Below are 12,526 nucleotides of genomic sequence, written 5' to 3' on the forward strand. Positions count from 1 at the left end.
AATCAACCAGAACACGAAACCCAAGTTCTTTTTTGTTAAAGCATAAAACGCACTCAAACAAGTCTCTTCAATTTCCTCAATTATACAATAAAAAAATATTATTAATATTATTCTGAACTCAGACATTCTTTGTGTAAAATTTTCCGTCCATCTCTGTTTGTTTAGACCTGCCCCCCCCTCCGGAGCCACCCCCAGCGGAGGACAGGTTGAAGGGTCTCCAGGGATGCTCGGAGCCCAGCAGTGTGGGGAATGCCGCGGCGTCGTCCCTGGAGAGGAGTGAATGCAGCAGCGGTAGCCACCAACGGAAAGGCTCGGCACAAAGACACGCGGACAGTAAGACAACGTTCTGCAGTTCTGTTGTATTTCAGGCCCAATTCAGTTTATGAGCCAGTGTACAGTTTGAGGTTAGGCCAGAGACGGTGGTCCTGCTGAAATATTTCCAAGTGACCAGTAGTGGAACCAGCTATAAAGCTGCAGGCTGCATTAAGCCAAAACAAGAGTGTTGGCCTATAAGATTTACTCCCTGAGCCCCTTTAAAAAGGTGTTTTTAGACATGAGCTCCGGAGGATGTCCGAAGAATTGGGTCCGGTCTTTCTCCGGAGGTCTCCTTTCCCACATGAACACTGCAGCAGGAGGTTCTACGCTCAGACGCTTTCACAACAACACATACGTCTCCTGAATGTTCATCTGAGGGATGGTGCAGCATTAGAGACAGGACATCTTCCAAAGCTTTTTCATTCTGAGATATTTGGATTATATTTGCGTCTGTAGCGTGTTGGAAACATCATCAACACCCCTGTTCGTTTGTGGTGAATCCTACAGAGAATCTCCTGCTGTGTTGTCACATCGGCCTCTTTGGACATTCTGCTGACTGCTTACCAGTTTACGTTCACACACACAGCCCCTCCTGAGAATGCTCGATGGATCTCCGGAGCTCAGTACTTGTGATAAGCAGCTATAGTTTATTCCTCCCCCAGACACGTCTCTATAATTAACCTTTCCCAAAGAGACAATTTGCTGCCTGTTAGACAAAAGTCTCAAGGCATTTCCTTTAACCCCATCCCCTGTCCTCCATCCTTCCCTCCTCAGATGACGAGATGATGCCGTATGGCGGGAAGGCCTGTTACCTCTCCAGGAGTCAAATATCCAGTAACTGCTCGACCACAGGAAGCTCCTCGTCCAGAGGCTCCACAGGCTCCCGGGGGCTCAACTCTGCCCGCAAACACAACGAGGTAGGGAAAATCAAAAGGGTTTTATTATTTAGGTGATTTTCTGCAGGAAAACGTGTTTCTTGTTCACTTCAGGGATTTTTACAAATTGCTGCTCTCTGATATTCTTGAGCCAGGGGAACCTAGTCTTTGATTTCCATGGTTTACTTTTATCCACATAGCATTACCTACGCTCCATAAATCACACATCCTCTTACACAGTACCAATGGGTTCATGAAAAAAGCAAAACATTAGCTTGTTACCCACACACACACACCAACATACTCTCTTACAGATCTACCATTACCATCCACTCAGGGTAGACTTTCCAGGGAGAAACAGTGTTAAGCGTGCACGCCCACTGCTCTCTCTGGAGTGCACTTCTGAGGCCTCACTTCACTGTGGGAGCGCTTCTTTAAATGCGCCCCCTGCAGACTCCCTCGCGACCAGCCACAGTCTTTTATGGAGGAACAAGCTGTGCCAGCTGAATGGAAAGCTGTGTTGTTCATGCTAGAGAGGCAACACTTACAGTATTTGACATCTCACACAACTTTACCACAGGTACAGACTGTTAGTAACACAGAAAGTGGCTTTAAGTCAGAACTGTAACCACTTTAAAACTTTAAACTGTGTCATGGAAAGTGAATCACTGACTCGCTGTCAATGTTTGTTTAACAAAATGGTTTATTACAGAGTTTAACCATAAATAATATGCAAAGGATCAATGGAAAATTAGGAAAAAATATGATTTAACTGGAAAATGACCTTAGCCCTGATTTAAATGTTCCAATTTAAGCTTTTTTTATTTTTTATTTGAATTTTTCCAATTTGCATTTACAACCTGTATTTCACAAGAGTTGTCATATACTTCAATACAAATTCACACTCACGGAACGTATGACAATTTCAATTTCAGTTTTTGAAAAGTAACTCAAGTAAAGTAAAAGTATTTGCACTTTTACAATAAAGTAAAAGTGCCGTATTTAAATTAACGTACTTAGTTCCACTCCACCACTGTTTTTAACTCCTTTTTAGCAAAGTGATCCTCTGAAGGTTTATATCTAAATGTCCTGTGACGCAGGAGGGAAGTGATGATGGTTACGGGTACGGGTCAGAGCTGACTCTGAGAGGAAATTACTATGTAGAAGGTCAGTCAGCGTGCGTGCGTACACGACACAGACATGGATTTATGAGACGTGAGCCGTGCAGCAGCTCGGACGCTCTGTTCTCGCGCTGCAGTTGTTAAGTTAACCGCTGTAACCTGAGGCGTCATAAAGCTGCCTGTGTCCAGAGAAAGAGAAAGGACGGCCCTGTCACAGGTCAGCCCACAGCGACCTCAACACACATCTGACACGGGAGCAACTTGTAAAATTGGCACATACAGACCCACAACTGCTCTTTTCACTTCCTCGTTCACAGAGGTCCCTTGTATTTCGTGCCTCTCAGGTCCCCCCCCCCCCCCCCCCTCCGTGGGGCAGTAAGGAACTCCTCACCCCCCTCGCTGCCCCCGAATGACCCTCGCTGGCCTTTTCACGCCTTGTCGAGGACATGAAAGCACAAGCTCCTTCGTGATAAAGCTGGTGGTGTTTCCACAGGAAGCCTGGATTAGGTTACCCCCACCCCCCTTTCCTGTTGTGCTGCCTGTTATCTTTGCCCTTTGACCCAGCTGCTCAGTCGTGGACAGATGTGCATTGTGCCCTCTCTGAGGATGGGCTCACAATGCACATCTGTACTAATAAGGGACATAGAATATGCAGTTACTTGTATAGGTGCTGCATGACACTCTTGTCCTATTGACCTCACCTTGCACATCTCTGAACAACTTGTGCTTGACGACAAATTGCATCATTTTCAGGTTTCTCAATATTTTCAATAAAGACATCCAGTTTAGATTCAGGAGAACATGTTACTGTGGAGCTGCTTTCAGACGTGTGTACTGATCTCTGCAATTCCTGCGAATTTTTCTCTGGAGGAAGGGCAATGTGTGAAAGCAAATGTCTGAGTAAGACGCTCTGCAGTCTCTGCTGACTTTCTACGCCTGGCCTCCTACTGTAACGTACGTAGACATCTAGAATAATCCAGGAGATGTGTGAACACAGCAGACGAGACCACAAGCGAGTGGGGAGGTTGATGACGCTTCTCCTGGTGTGGCAGGCTGGTGTCAAGATGTGAAAAAGAGCTCTGAACCGCTGCTTTCTGGAAATGTGTCTAAAAATGTAAAATATCTGTCATTATTAGGAGACGGGACAGATTGTGATACCACTCCTCCATTTTCATTTTGCCTCAGTACAACTACAAAATCCTGATGAGTTGGACTGACGGTTGGAGGAGTAGCTTTATGATCAGAGGAGGCTGTAAAAGTCAAAGAAGAGAAAGCGATAATGCTCCCTGTCCTTCAGCAACCAGTGTCCATGAGCGACTGAGCGAGGCAATCAGCTGTCCAATCACTGTGCAGAGCAGAGGGATGTGGAAACAACCTCTGCCTTGATTTACATGTCATTGTTTGCTATTTTAATGATGCCATTTTTTTTTTTCTCTTGCCAGGAAATGAGATAAGGACACAGATGAGTTTTATCAGTGTACCATCGATGCCTCCATCATCCGCCATCTTTCCACTGTGGCCCCAATAAGCTGAAGTAGAGGAAACGTTTAGGCCGTCAGGATACCAGACTCATGCCATTGCTGTGAAAGAAAGACCAATAGACTTGACATATTGTTTGTTTGGTATTACCATGATTATTTATAAGCTAACCACTTCTTTCTTCTCCGTTGATTTGTAAATACCTGTGTCTGTACTGTTCTTTTGTGGGATACAGGGAAAGAGACGTATATATTGTATTTATGAGGATAAAAAACAAACAAATGTAAAACAAACAAAAAAAATCTGTTATTATAAAAGAGAAAAAAAGCTCATGTCTTCTTGAATGTGCCAACTTTTTTTGTCAAGATGTATCCTTTTTTTGGAAAAGCATTAACTACTGTTGCACTCTCTTGTTGTGATGGCAAAACAACAGAAAATATGAAGCACAAAGTGTGTCGGCTGGTCGAGAGGGGCGGCTGGAAAAGCCAAAATGAGCGGGTTCTCGCTCCTGGAAGGATGCGTCTGTCTGAGCGCTTCCCCCGCCGGGATCCCTGCACCTATAGTCCGCTAAGAATGTCATACTTTTCTATGTCTCCTTGGGTTTCTCTGCAGCAGCAGCAGCAGCAAACCGTTCCGGTGTGCCAGCAGACAGACAGGCTTTATGAAAGTTTGATTGTAACCCCTCCCGCTCCTCCCTGCTCCCCTCCCTGAACTTGTTCAACTAAGGGAACGTTCGCTGCAGCTGTGAGAAGAAATTTGCAAATACTCCCTCCAAAACAAACGAAACCAATGTATGTGGGCTGACTTTTTTTGTACTTTTGTCGTTTTGTAAATGTACAATAAAATACATTTGCTGATCTGAGCCTTTGTGCATTTCTGTGGAGCAGCTTTCAGGAAGTGCACCATGGTCAGTTTACTCCATGTTTTATGAGGCTATCTTTAGCAACAAACTGACCTGGAGTCTAATCTGGGATTTTTATTAAGTGTCATATCAGAATCAGAATTCTTTTTTTGGCCAAGTATATTTTAACATACAGGAAATTGACTTGGTGAGGTTGGAGCATAGGACATCAAACAACAATAGATACAAGTGGACAAAGCATTAACTGAAAATTGCCAAAAGAGCAAATATTAACAAATAGTGAAAAATAAAAATAGAATAGACCAATGTTTTATGAAGCATTAAGGTACTTAGGTGCAGTGATTGGAATTAGGATAGTGCCAATAATATATAAATTACACTGTAGTGCATATTCCCTCTAGTGTTATAGTAATGATGAGAAGCATATCTTTATTATACCATTTTAAAATGCTGTCATCAGAAGATTATTTATCCCTTTTCCTGTCAAATAACTGGTTCATCTAAATATGTAGTTTTTGATTTAGTCTGTTCTTACTGGCATCAAACGTAATGCATTACTTTAGTATATGACGTCACTTTCTGTCTAAAGAGTGACATCATGATGATGTCATTCCTACCATATGATCATAAATTGTTTGATCTGTATAAGCTACAGGTCTATAGTCTATGAAGGATGCAGAGAGCCCTCACACCTGCACTCCACTCAGGATCACTTAAGTCTGAATGATTTATCTTTCAATTCTTCCAGTAAGATATATTTGGCGCTGTGACAGTGATTTGGTCAGATACAGCATGAGATGGAAGTGCCTGAGTTTTCACTCTGTCACTTTTCATCTGACATTCTATAATGGAGAATCATTTCCTGAGCAATATAAGCTTCAGATTATCTTAAATATGTTTTAAGATATCAGCTTCCAAGGCAAATCAACAGGCAATACCATCCCAAGTAATAATCCCACTAAGTTCTGTACACAGTTATTTTTTACACACACACACACACACAAAGAGAGAGAGAGGGGCAGAATCAATACCTGGCTTCCGGCTACACCAGCTCGAAGGGTTATAATAAAGATTATAACCGATATTGAAATAAAAACGTATTTAAAAAGTGTAAGGAGCCACAGGCTGTCTAATAAGAAGAATGTGTACAGAAAGCAACAAAATGACCATATGGAAAATCAGGATTATAATATTGCGCCGTAAATAGAGCCTACACATGGAGGAGGAGGATGGATCTGGGAGATGTCAAGCTACGTTGAGGCGCTGCCAAAGAGACCTGAGCCACACAGCCTCCTCTCCACCACAGAGACAGGGAACGGGGACAGATTGCACATAACACTCACACAGACAGGAGGGAGGAAACAAACACCCAGAGGGAGGGAGGAAGAGGGGGAGAGAGGAAGTAGAGGCGAGGACATTATTCACACAGTCTTGTTCAGTCGAAGCTCTGTGTTAGCAGTTGTCTCCCTGGAAACAGGATAGAAGCACAAAGAGGGCTTGTTGTGCTAAAAAGTGCTGTATCCCATTTGATTTGGCAGACTGCTGAAGCCTCAAGTTACCTTCAACTGAACTTTAGGATGCATAGCACAGAAGGAGAACAGTGGGTTTGTGCCCCACCACGTACATTAGATTCACATTACAGAGAATTCAACAAAGTATGGAGAATTACAGTGACCCAAAAACAATTCATCTGACGCACTGTTCGGGCATGAGAGTATCGTTTTGATATAGACTTAATCTTATCTTTAAAACAAGAGCAAACTGATGATATGGCAGATGTGAGGCACATTGAAAACATAGTGATATGAAGCTTAGTGTAGTTCACTCAGGTAAAATATGTCTCATTCATTCACAATTCTCTTTGTAATCAGCTGACTGTAAAATGTTTACAGTAATCCAATTAGATTTTGGGATGATGTCTGTCAGCCAATCATGTCGTTGCTGCCCAACTTAAGATACCCTGAGTCACCAATAAATATTGACCAGACCGAGGTACTTTTCTTTCCTGGGAAAGGCTCTCCCACCCATGACCTTACCCCACTCAGACTGCTAGGAACCTGGGTGTGACACTCCACAGTCAACTCTCCCCCACGGCCAACATCCTGCTCGTTTAGAAACATGCTGCACATCATCAGGAGAAACCGTCCCCTTCTCACTCAGAAGGTGGCTCAGGTTCTGGTCCAGGCTCTGGTCCTAGACTACTGCAACTCCCTCCTGGCTGGTCTGCCTGCTAGTGCCTTCTGACCTCTGCAGCTCATCCGGAATGCAGCTGCTCGACTTGTCTTCAACCTACCTTAGTTAACTCACACTACTCCGCTCCTCCACTCCCTTCACTGGATAAGCATTAGTTTCAAAACACTAGTACTTGTACCTGTACCGTGCTGTGAATGGATCGTATCGAGTCTACATCCAGGACATGGTCAAACTTCTCATCCACTCTGCCAATCGGCTCACGAGGGACAGTCAACAAAATCACGTTTCATTGCTGTCCTGGCTCCTGAATGGTGGATCAAGCTCCCCATTGACAGCAGGACAGAACAAAGTCTACACATCCTCTGCTGCAGACTAAACACACATCTCTTCTGACTACACCCTGATGGTCTGAGTCAAGTTGCACTTAAATGTTGCACTCACATGAAGCAATTTGTGGTTTGGCTGAATTAATGAATTAATGTACTTACATGATTCTTGCTGCTCTGGGTTTGTACCCTCATGGTTGAATGCACTTATTTGAAGTCACTTTGGATTAAAGTGTCTGCTAAATGAGATGTAATGTAATGTAACGTCAACAAAATAACAATGTTTACAACGATCATAAGAAAAGATTATGCCTAACAAATGTGGGGATATCATTGCTTAGGATATTTATACATAAGTCCGACAGAGATGAAGAGAGCAGCAATGACAGTTTTAATGATAGAGGTTTTGTTTATAATAAAGTTGTAGGCATATTGTATCTAAGCAATCTATTTGGGTTAGTAATCATAATCCACACCCACCATCCTCAATCCATGATCCACCATCACGATCCATAATGAACCTCAGCAAAGAGCGATGTTACAGACTAAACCATCTCGCCTGCAATGTTTTCAGTCTTCCATCCATCCCTTTATGTTCTCACATGTTCTAATGGGACACTCTGCAGTGCGTGTCTGAGATTCTTGACATGAGTTATAAAGTGGAGGCTGTGTACACTTCTGCGTTAGTACAAACTTTTAAAAACTCCTGAAGCAAACCTAATACTTTCACAGTCTCCGCAAAGCCGTCAACTCCAGTCAGACCTAAATGAGAAGAAAAAATGTTGCTGCAGCTCTGTTTGCTTCTCATTCTCCTAATGCTTCATCTTCCACCAACTTCACAGCGCAATGCGCCTGGGTGAGTGCTGTACGCACTGAGGAGCATGAAATTGCCAAGCCCCGTACTCTGAGAGTGCCTCGCACACTCCCTCCCGCTGTCCACCTGAGACAAGGCATGCATTACCCTGCAGTGCTCCACAGATGCTCGCCGTGCCTTGGCATACACAAACTCTCTAACTCGCAGGCTCAGACGCACACCCGGCTACACACGTACATAAAGGGCCTAGGGTGCTGTTGCTCTCTCTCTCTGTGATCAGCCCAAAGGGACACAGTTTTTCATCGCAGCTCTGTTGTAGGACACGGATAGAGACGAAGGAGGCGGCTGCAGAGGGACATTTTAAAGGTTCAGTTTATAGAATGTAGTGGCATCTAGCCTGCGAGCTAGTTTAGGCATTCAACTCGAGCTGAGCTGCTCCAATCATGTGACATACATCATGTGACATACCTCACTCTCCACAACCATCTATAATGCACATCCACCTTATCTGGTGGTCTATTTGAGCAGAGAGAAATTGCATCCCCTTTGCTCGCACTGCTGCTGCAGTATTGCTACCAGTTGCTTCAGCCCCTCCACCACCCCAGCGTCCACCTGTAGGCTCGGACGGGGGGGTTACAAGTATTAACTCATACATCTTAAATATCTTTAATATCATGTATGACAGTATGGTATTGTAATAAGAAGTGCCTTAAGACAGTGATCAGCGACCAGAAGGCCATAACAATCCTGACATGATTTATGGTGTCCTCCATTTCAATTCAATTCAGTTTTATTTATACAGTGTCAAATTACATTAAACATTATCCCAAGGCTCTTTACATAGTAAGGTCAAGACCCTACAATATTATAGAGAAACCCAAGAGTTCCCACTACGAGCAAACAGACTCTGTGTGGGCGGCCATCTGCCTCGACCGCTTGTGACGAGATGAATGGGGAAGAGAGGAGAGGTAAAGAGGAGATTTGGAGAGAGAAGAGAGAGAGTAGGAGAAGTCTTGGTAGCATCATATTTAAGCTCTAACAGACTGGTTGCTAAAATGAAATTAATCAGAGTGATAAACTTGTTATCTGCTCCCTCCCATAGGATTCAACACTGAGATGTTTCTGCACTTCTGTGGCTGGTGAGCTGAAGCAAGAATCTTCTCTGTCCACAGATCTGTGTTAAAATATCTGAGGCTATTTAATGTGACCCTTGTACTCACCACTGTGAGTGACACTAACAAGATAAGCCATTCTCATCAGATACCACAGTAGCCAAAACATCAGACACATTTACACTGGTAAATTCACAGGTTCACCACAGGAGAAGAGAGTAATTCTATTAATTTACTTCATTTATTTACAATTTGATTCAACTGGTTTCTCGTCACAAGGTACAGAGAGGACACCAAAGCTTTTCTTTTTTAGGTGACTCACTGATCAGCAGCTCGGTCGTGATTTCAAATAGCAGCATCAGAGAATCACAGCAGATGGAGAAACATTTGATCCAATACGACTGGATTTCTATCTCTCACCTCTGAAGACAAATCACGTTACACATCCTCTGGCTATAAGTTTATTAAAGAGAAATAACATTCTCAGTGGATTGTCAATTTCAAGATTTTCTCACCATGTTTCCCCAAACATAAAGCCCTGGCCTGGTGCATAATGTGATCTGGGGCCGGCTCCAGATGCCACCAACGTGCTCAGGATACGTGGGTATGAAAAATGCATAAAAAAAGGAATGGATGTGAATGAATCAGTATTAAGCTGTAGCACAATCTGTGTATCATTTTAGTATAACGCCTTTCAACATGAGCATTTAGACCATAGGACAAAGTCCTTGAATCCAGAATAACTGATCCTAATGTGTGTTAATTAATTCCCAGTAGAAGTCCCCATAAAGTGATTTTTTGTCTTATCCTATTGTGATAGATGCGATGTGACCATTTTTATTCAAACGATTACAGGGCCCAATATTTAGGATAAACCTTAATTTTGTCCTGGACGCGTTTAAAAATTGTCACCATACTGTTCCTATGCTGTTTATGTTAAAACAACACCACTGGAGAATTTTTAACCTCCTTATTTTTGTTACTTAACCCTGATTAAGTAACCGCTGCTATGACAGGAAGTCAGATAATAAATTATAATTCATACAATGTAAGCAGGCTGTTCAATTTCAGTGGTTCTGCCAATGGGCCTGTGGAATAAAAAATATAGTCAAATTCTAACAATTAAAAGAGAAGAAACAAGAGCAAAGGACAACAGATAAGACAGTGAGAAGATTTACGCTACTGACCTTCTACATCGTGACACGACACCTCTTACCCTTTCCGTGCCCCCCTCAGCTTCCCTCCATCCCTCCCTCCCTTTCTCTCTCAACGAGCTATAAATCACGGCACTCAGTCATTAAGCCGGTGTCAGGGCTGAGACGCCCACCGGGGGCTGGAGGAAGAGGGCCGGCGGCCTGGGAGCATGAGGGAAGAGGCAGAGACAGAGAGGAAGGGTGAGAGGGAGGGGACGGCATCATTTAAAGTCCCGTTCTCTCGTTTCAAAATGCAACACACCAATTTCCATGTTAATTTGCCAAGTGACAGCCGAGATAGATGTGTGTGACTTTTTGGTGGATGTGGTACACACAAAGAAGTTCAAATGAAGCCATTATGTCGGCGGCAGGGGCGGCGGATGTAGAAGGTACACGAGTCAGTGGTGTGTTTAAGCTATCCAATATTGAAGTGATGTTTTTTTAGTATTTCACCCTTTTGTTTTTATCCACACCTACTTTAAAAAGATCCACCAGACAGTATATTATACATTACATTCAGCATAGACGGATGATGGAGCAGCATGAACATGGATCCATGTTTTGAACTCCAACATGATGATTGACAATGTGACTCAAAGTACGGTGGCCGAGAAGTCTCCCACAGGCGCTTTAATGGAAAACACAAATGCAAATGTGACAAGGCAACTGTAATAGCCACAAAACAACTGCAAAAGCAACAAAGCCACACAACTTTAACACAATCACAACAGAAGTGAGCGATAACTGATGTTAGCTAAAGGAGCAGACTTCTGAACTTTTTCTTTCAATGATTCTTCTGCATTTTTGCTTTTTGGACATTCCAAGCAACTGTACCGTAACAACTCAAATAGACTGGCATCACATTTTAAGCATTAACTGGCGAGTCCAGCTTTATATAAATGATGGCTCACTCGACCCGAACATCCGTGACTTGACCCCAGAAAGAAACCACTGCCAAGTGTTTTTATTGTCAACATCCAGGGCCGTGGGAAGAGGCTGTAAGTTGGGGGTGCTGTAGTGGCAGCGAAATTATTTGCTTTGTTCAGCCCGGGGTTAAGGCTATAGGCATCTTCATATTATCATTCACATCATTTTTATTTAACGAGTTTATGTGCAAACTCTTCTAGTGAAAATTCCATTCATGTCACATTCTAAAACAACAGGCTACTATAAAACATATTGAACAGGTCCATGGGCTCATTGCACACAGCAAACGAGAACATGTCCAAATACCCACAATACTTTAACTGTTCCAACCGTACAAATTTCAACACCAGACAACAACACAGCAAAATACATTTTTACTGACAAAGTATCAGGGTGAAATTACTGTTTAATGATAATTTTAAACTGCTCTGTCATAATAAACCAAGCACTTGAGCTCGTAGCTTCAGTTATATTAATCCAAATGTGGCTTCGCGCTCAGGAGATAAAATCCCTCACTTCCGAAATGTGTTTCAGTGCCATTACTAGCTACTTTAAATGATGCAGCATTGCTGGCCAGGTACTGAATGTGAATTTCGTTCAGCATGATGCATTTCATTACTTTAATAATTATTCAGTATTTAATTATTTCACAAAACTTCCCTAGGCAATCATTTGTTATGTAAATAAGATCAGGGATATTATTCTGAATAGTTTAAATACTGTTATTTTGTATACATCTGTTTTTATACATCTTCTGGGATGCCTGCCTTTTCCAACTCCTTCCCACGGCCCTGTCAATATCAGCTGTCATTAAATTCCGTTGTGTTTGTTTGAGACGTCTCTGCCACCAAATTCACACACACTGTTCCATCACCATATTGGTCATTACTGATTAATTCAATTGAACCTGCTGACTCTAGTTCTCACATAAACTCAACTTGAGAAGTGACACATCCCTTCCACTTCCTGTGGAAGCAAAAGTAGTCCCAGCTAGTTGCGGTTTGCTGATTTAAACTGCTGGTTGCTTTGTCACTCTGAATATCACTGTTACTCTGCCGTCAGTCAACACACCAGTGCTGTCAAGTGAAAAAAAATCCCAGGTTTGATGATTTCGGAATTTACAGACTAACTGAAAAAACAATTCTTCGGGGGTTGAGAAACGTCTCCTGTGTTTTTCAAGATTACAAAAATTAAATAAAGCAACAAGTCAGAGAGAAGGAAACATTTAAAACCCAACACATCATCTCAAGGATCAGCTGACACAAAGCTGATAGACGGTTTGTTTGGAGGTTCGTGCTTCTCTCAAGAT

General features: G+C 42.7%; 1 protein-coding gene across 2 annotated transcripts in view; it reads left to right on the forward strand.

Moving 5' to 3' along the window:
- The window catches only part of robo3 (roundabout, axon guidance receptor, homolog 3 (Drosophila)), an 82,056-nt gene extending 77,404 nt beyond the window's left edge, over positions 1-4,652 (forward strand). For both annotated transcript variants that reach the window (XM_062406796.1, XM_062406797.1), the window contains exons 25-27: positions 166-333; positions 1,090-1,232; positions 3,754-4,652. In XM_062406796.1, the coding sequence (XP_062262780.1) occupies positions 166-333; positions 1,090-1,232; positions 3,754-3,765 (323 nt within the window). In that variant the 3' untranslated portion in view covers positions 3,766-4,652. The remainder of the gene's footprint in view (positions 1-165; positions 334-1,089; positions 1,233-3,753) is intronic.
- The last annotated feature ends 7,874 nt before the right edge of the window (positions 4,653-12,526 follow it).

This window comes from Platichthys flesus, chromosome 15 (genome assembly GCF_949316205.1).
Source record: "Platichthys flesus chromosome 15, fPlaFle2.1, whole genome shotgun sequence".
NCBI classification, from domain to species: Eukaryota; Metazoa; Chordata; class Actinopteri; order Pleuronectiformes; family Pleuronectidae; genus Platichthys; species Platichthys flesus.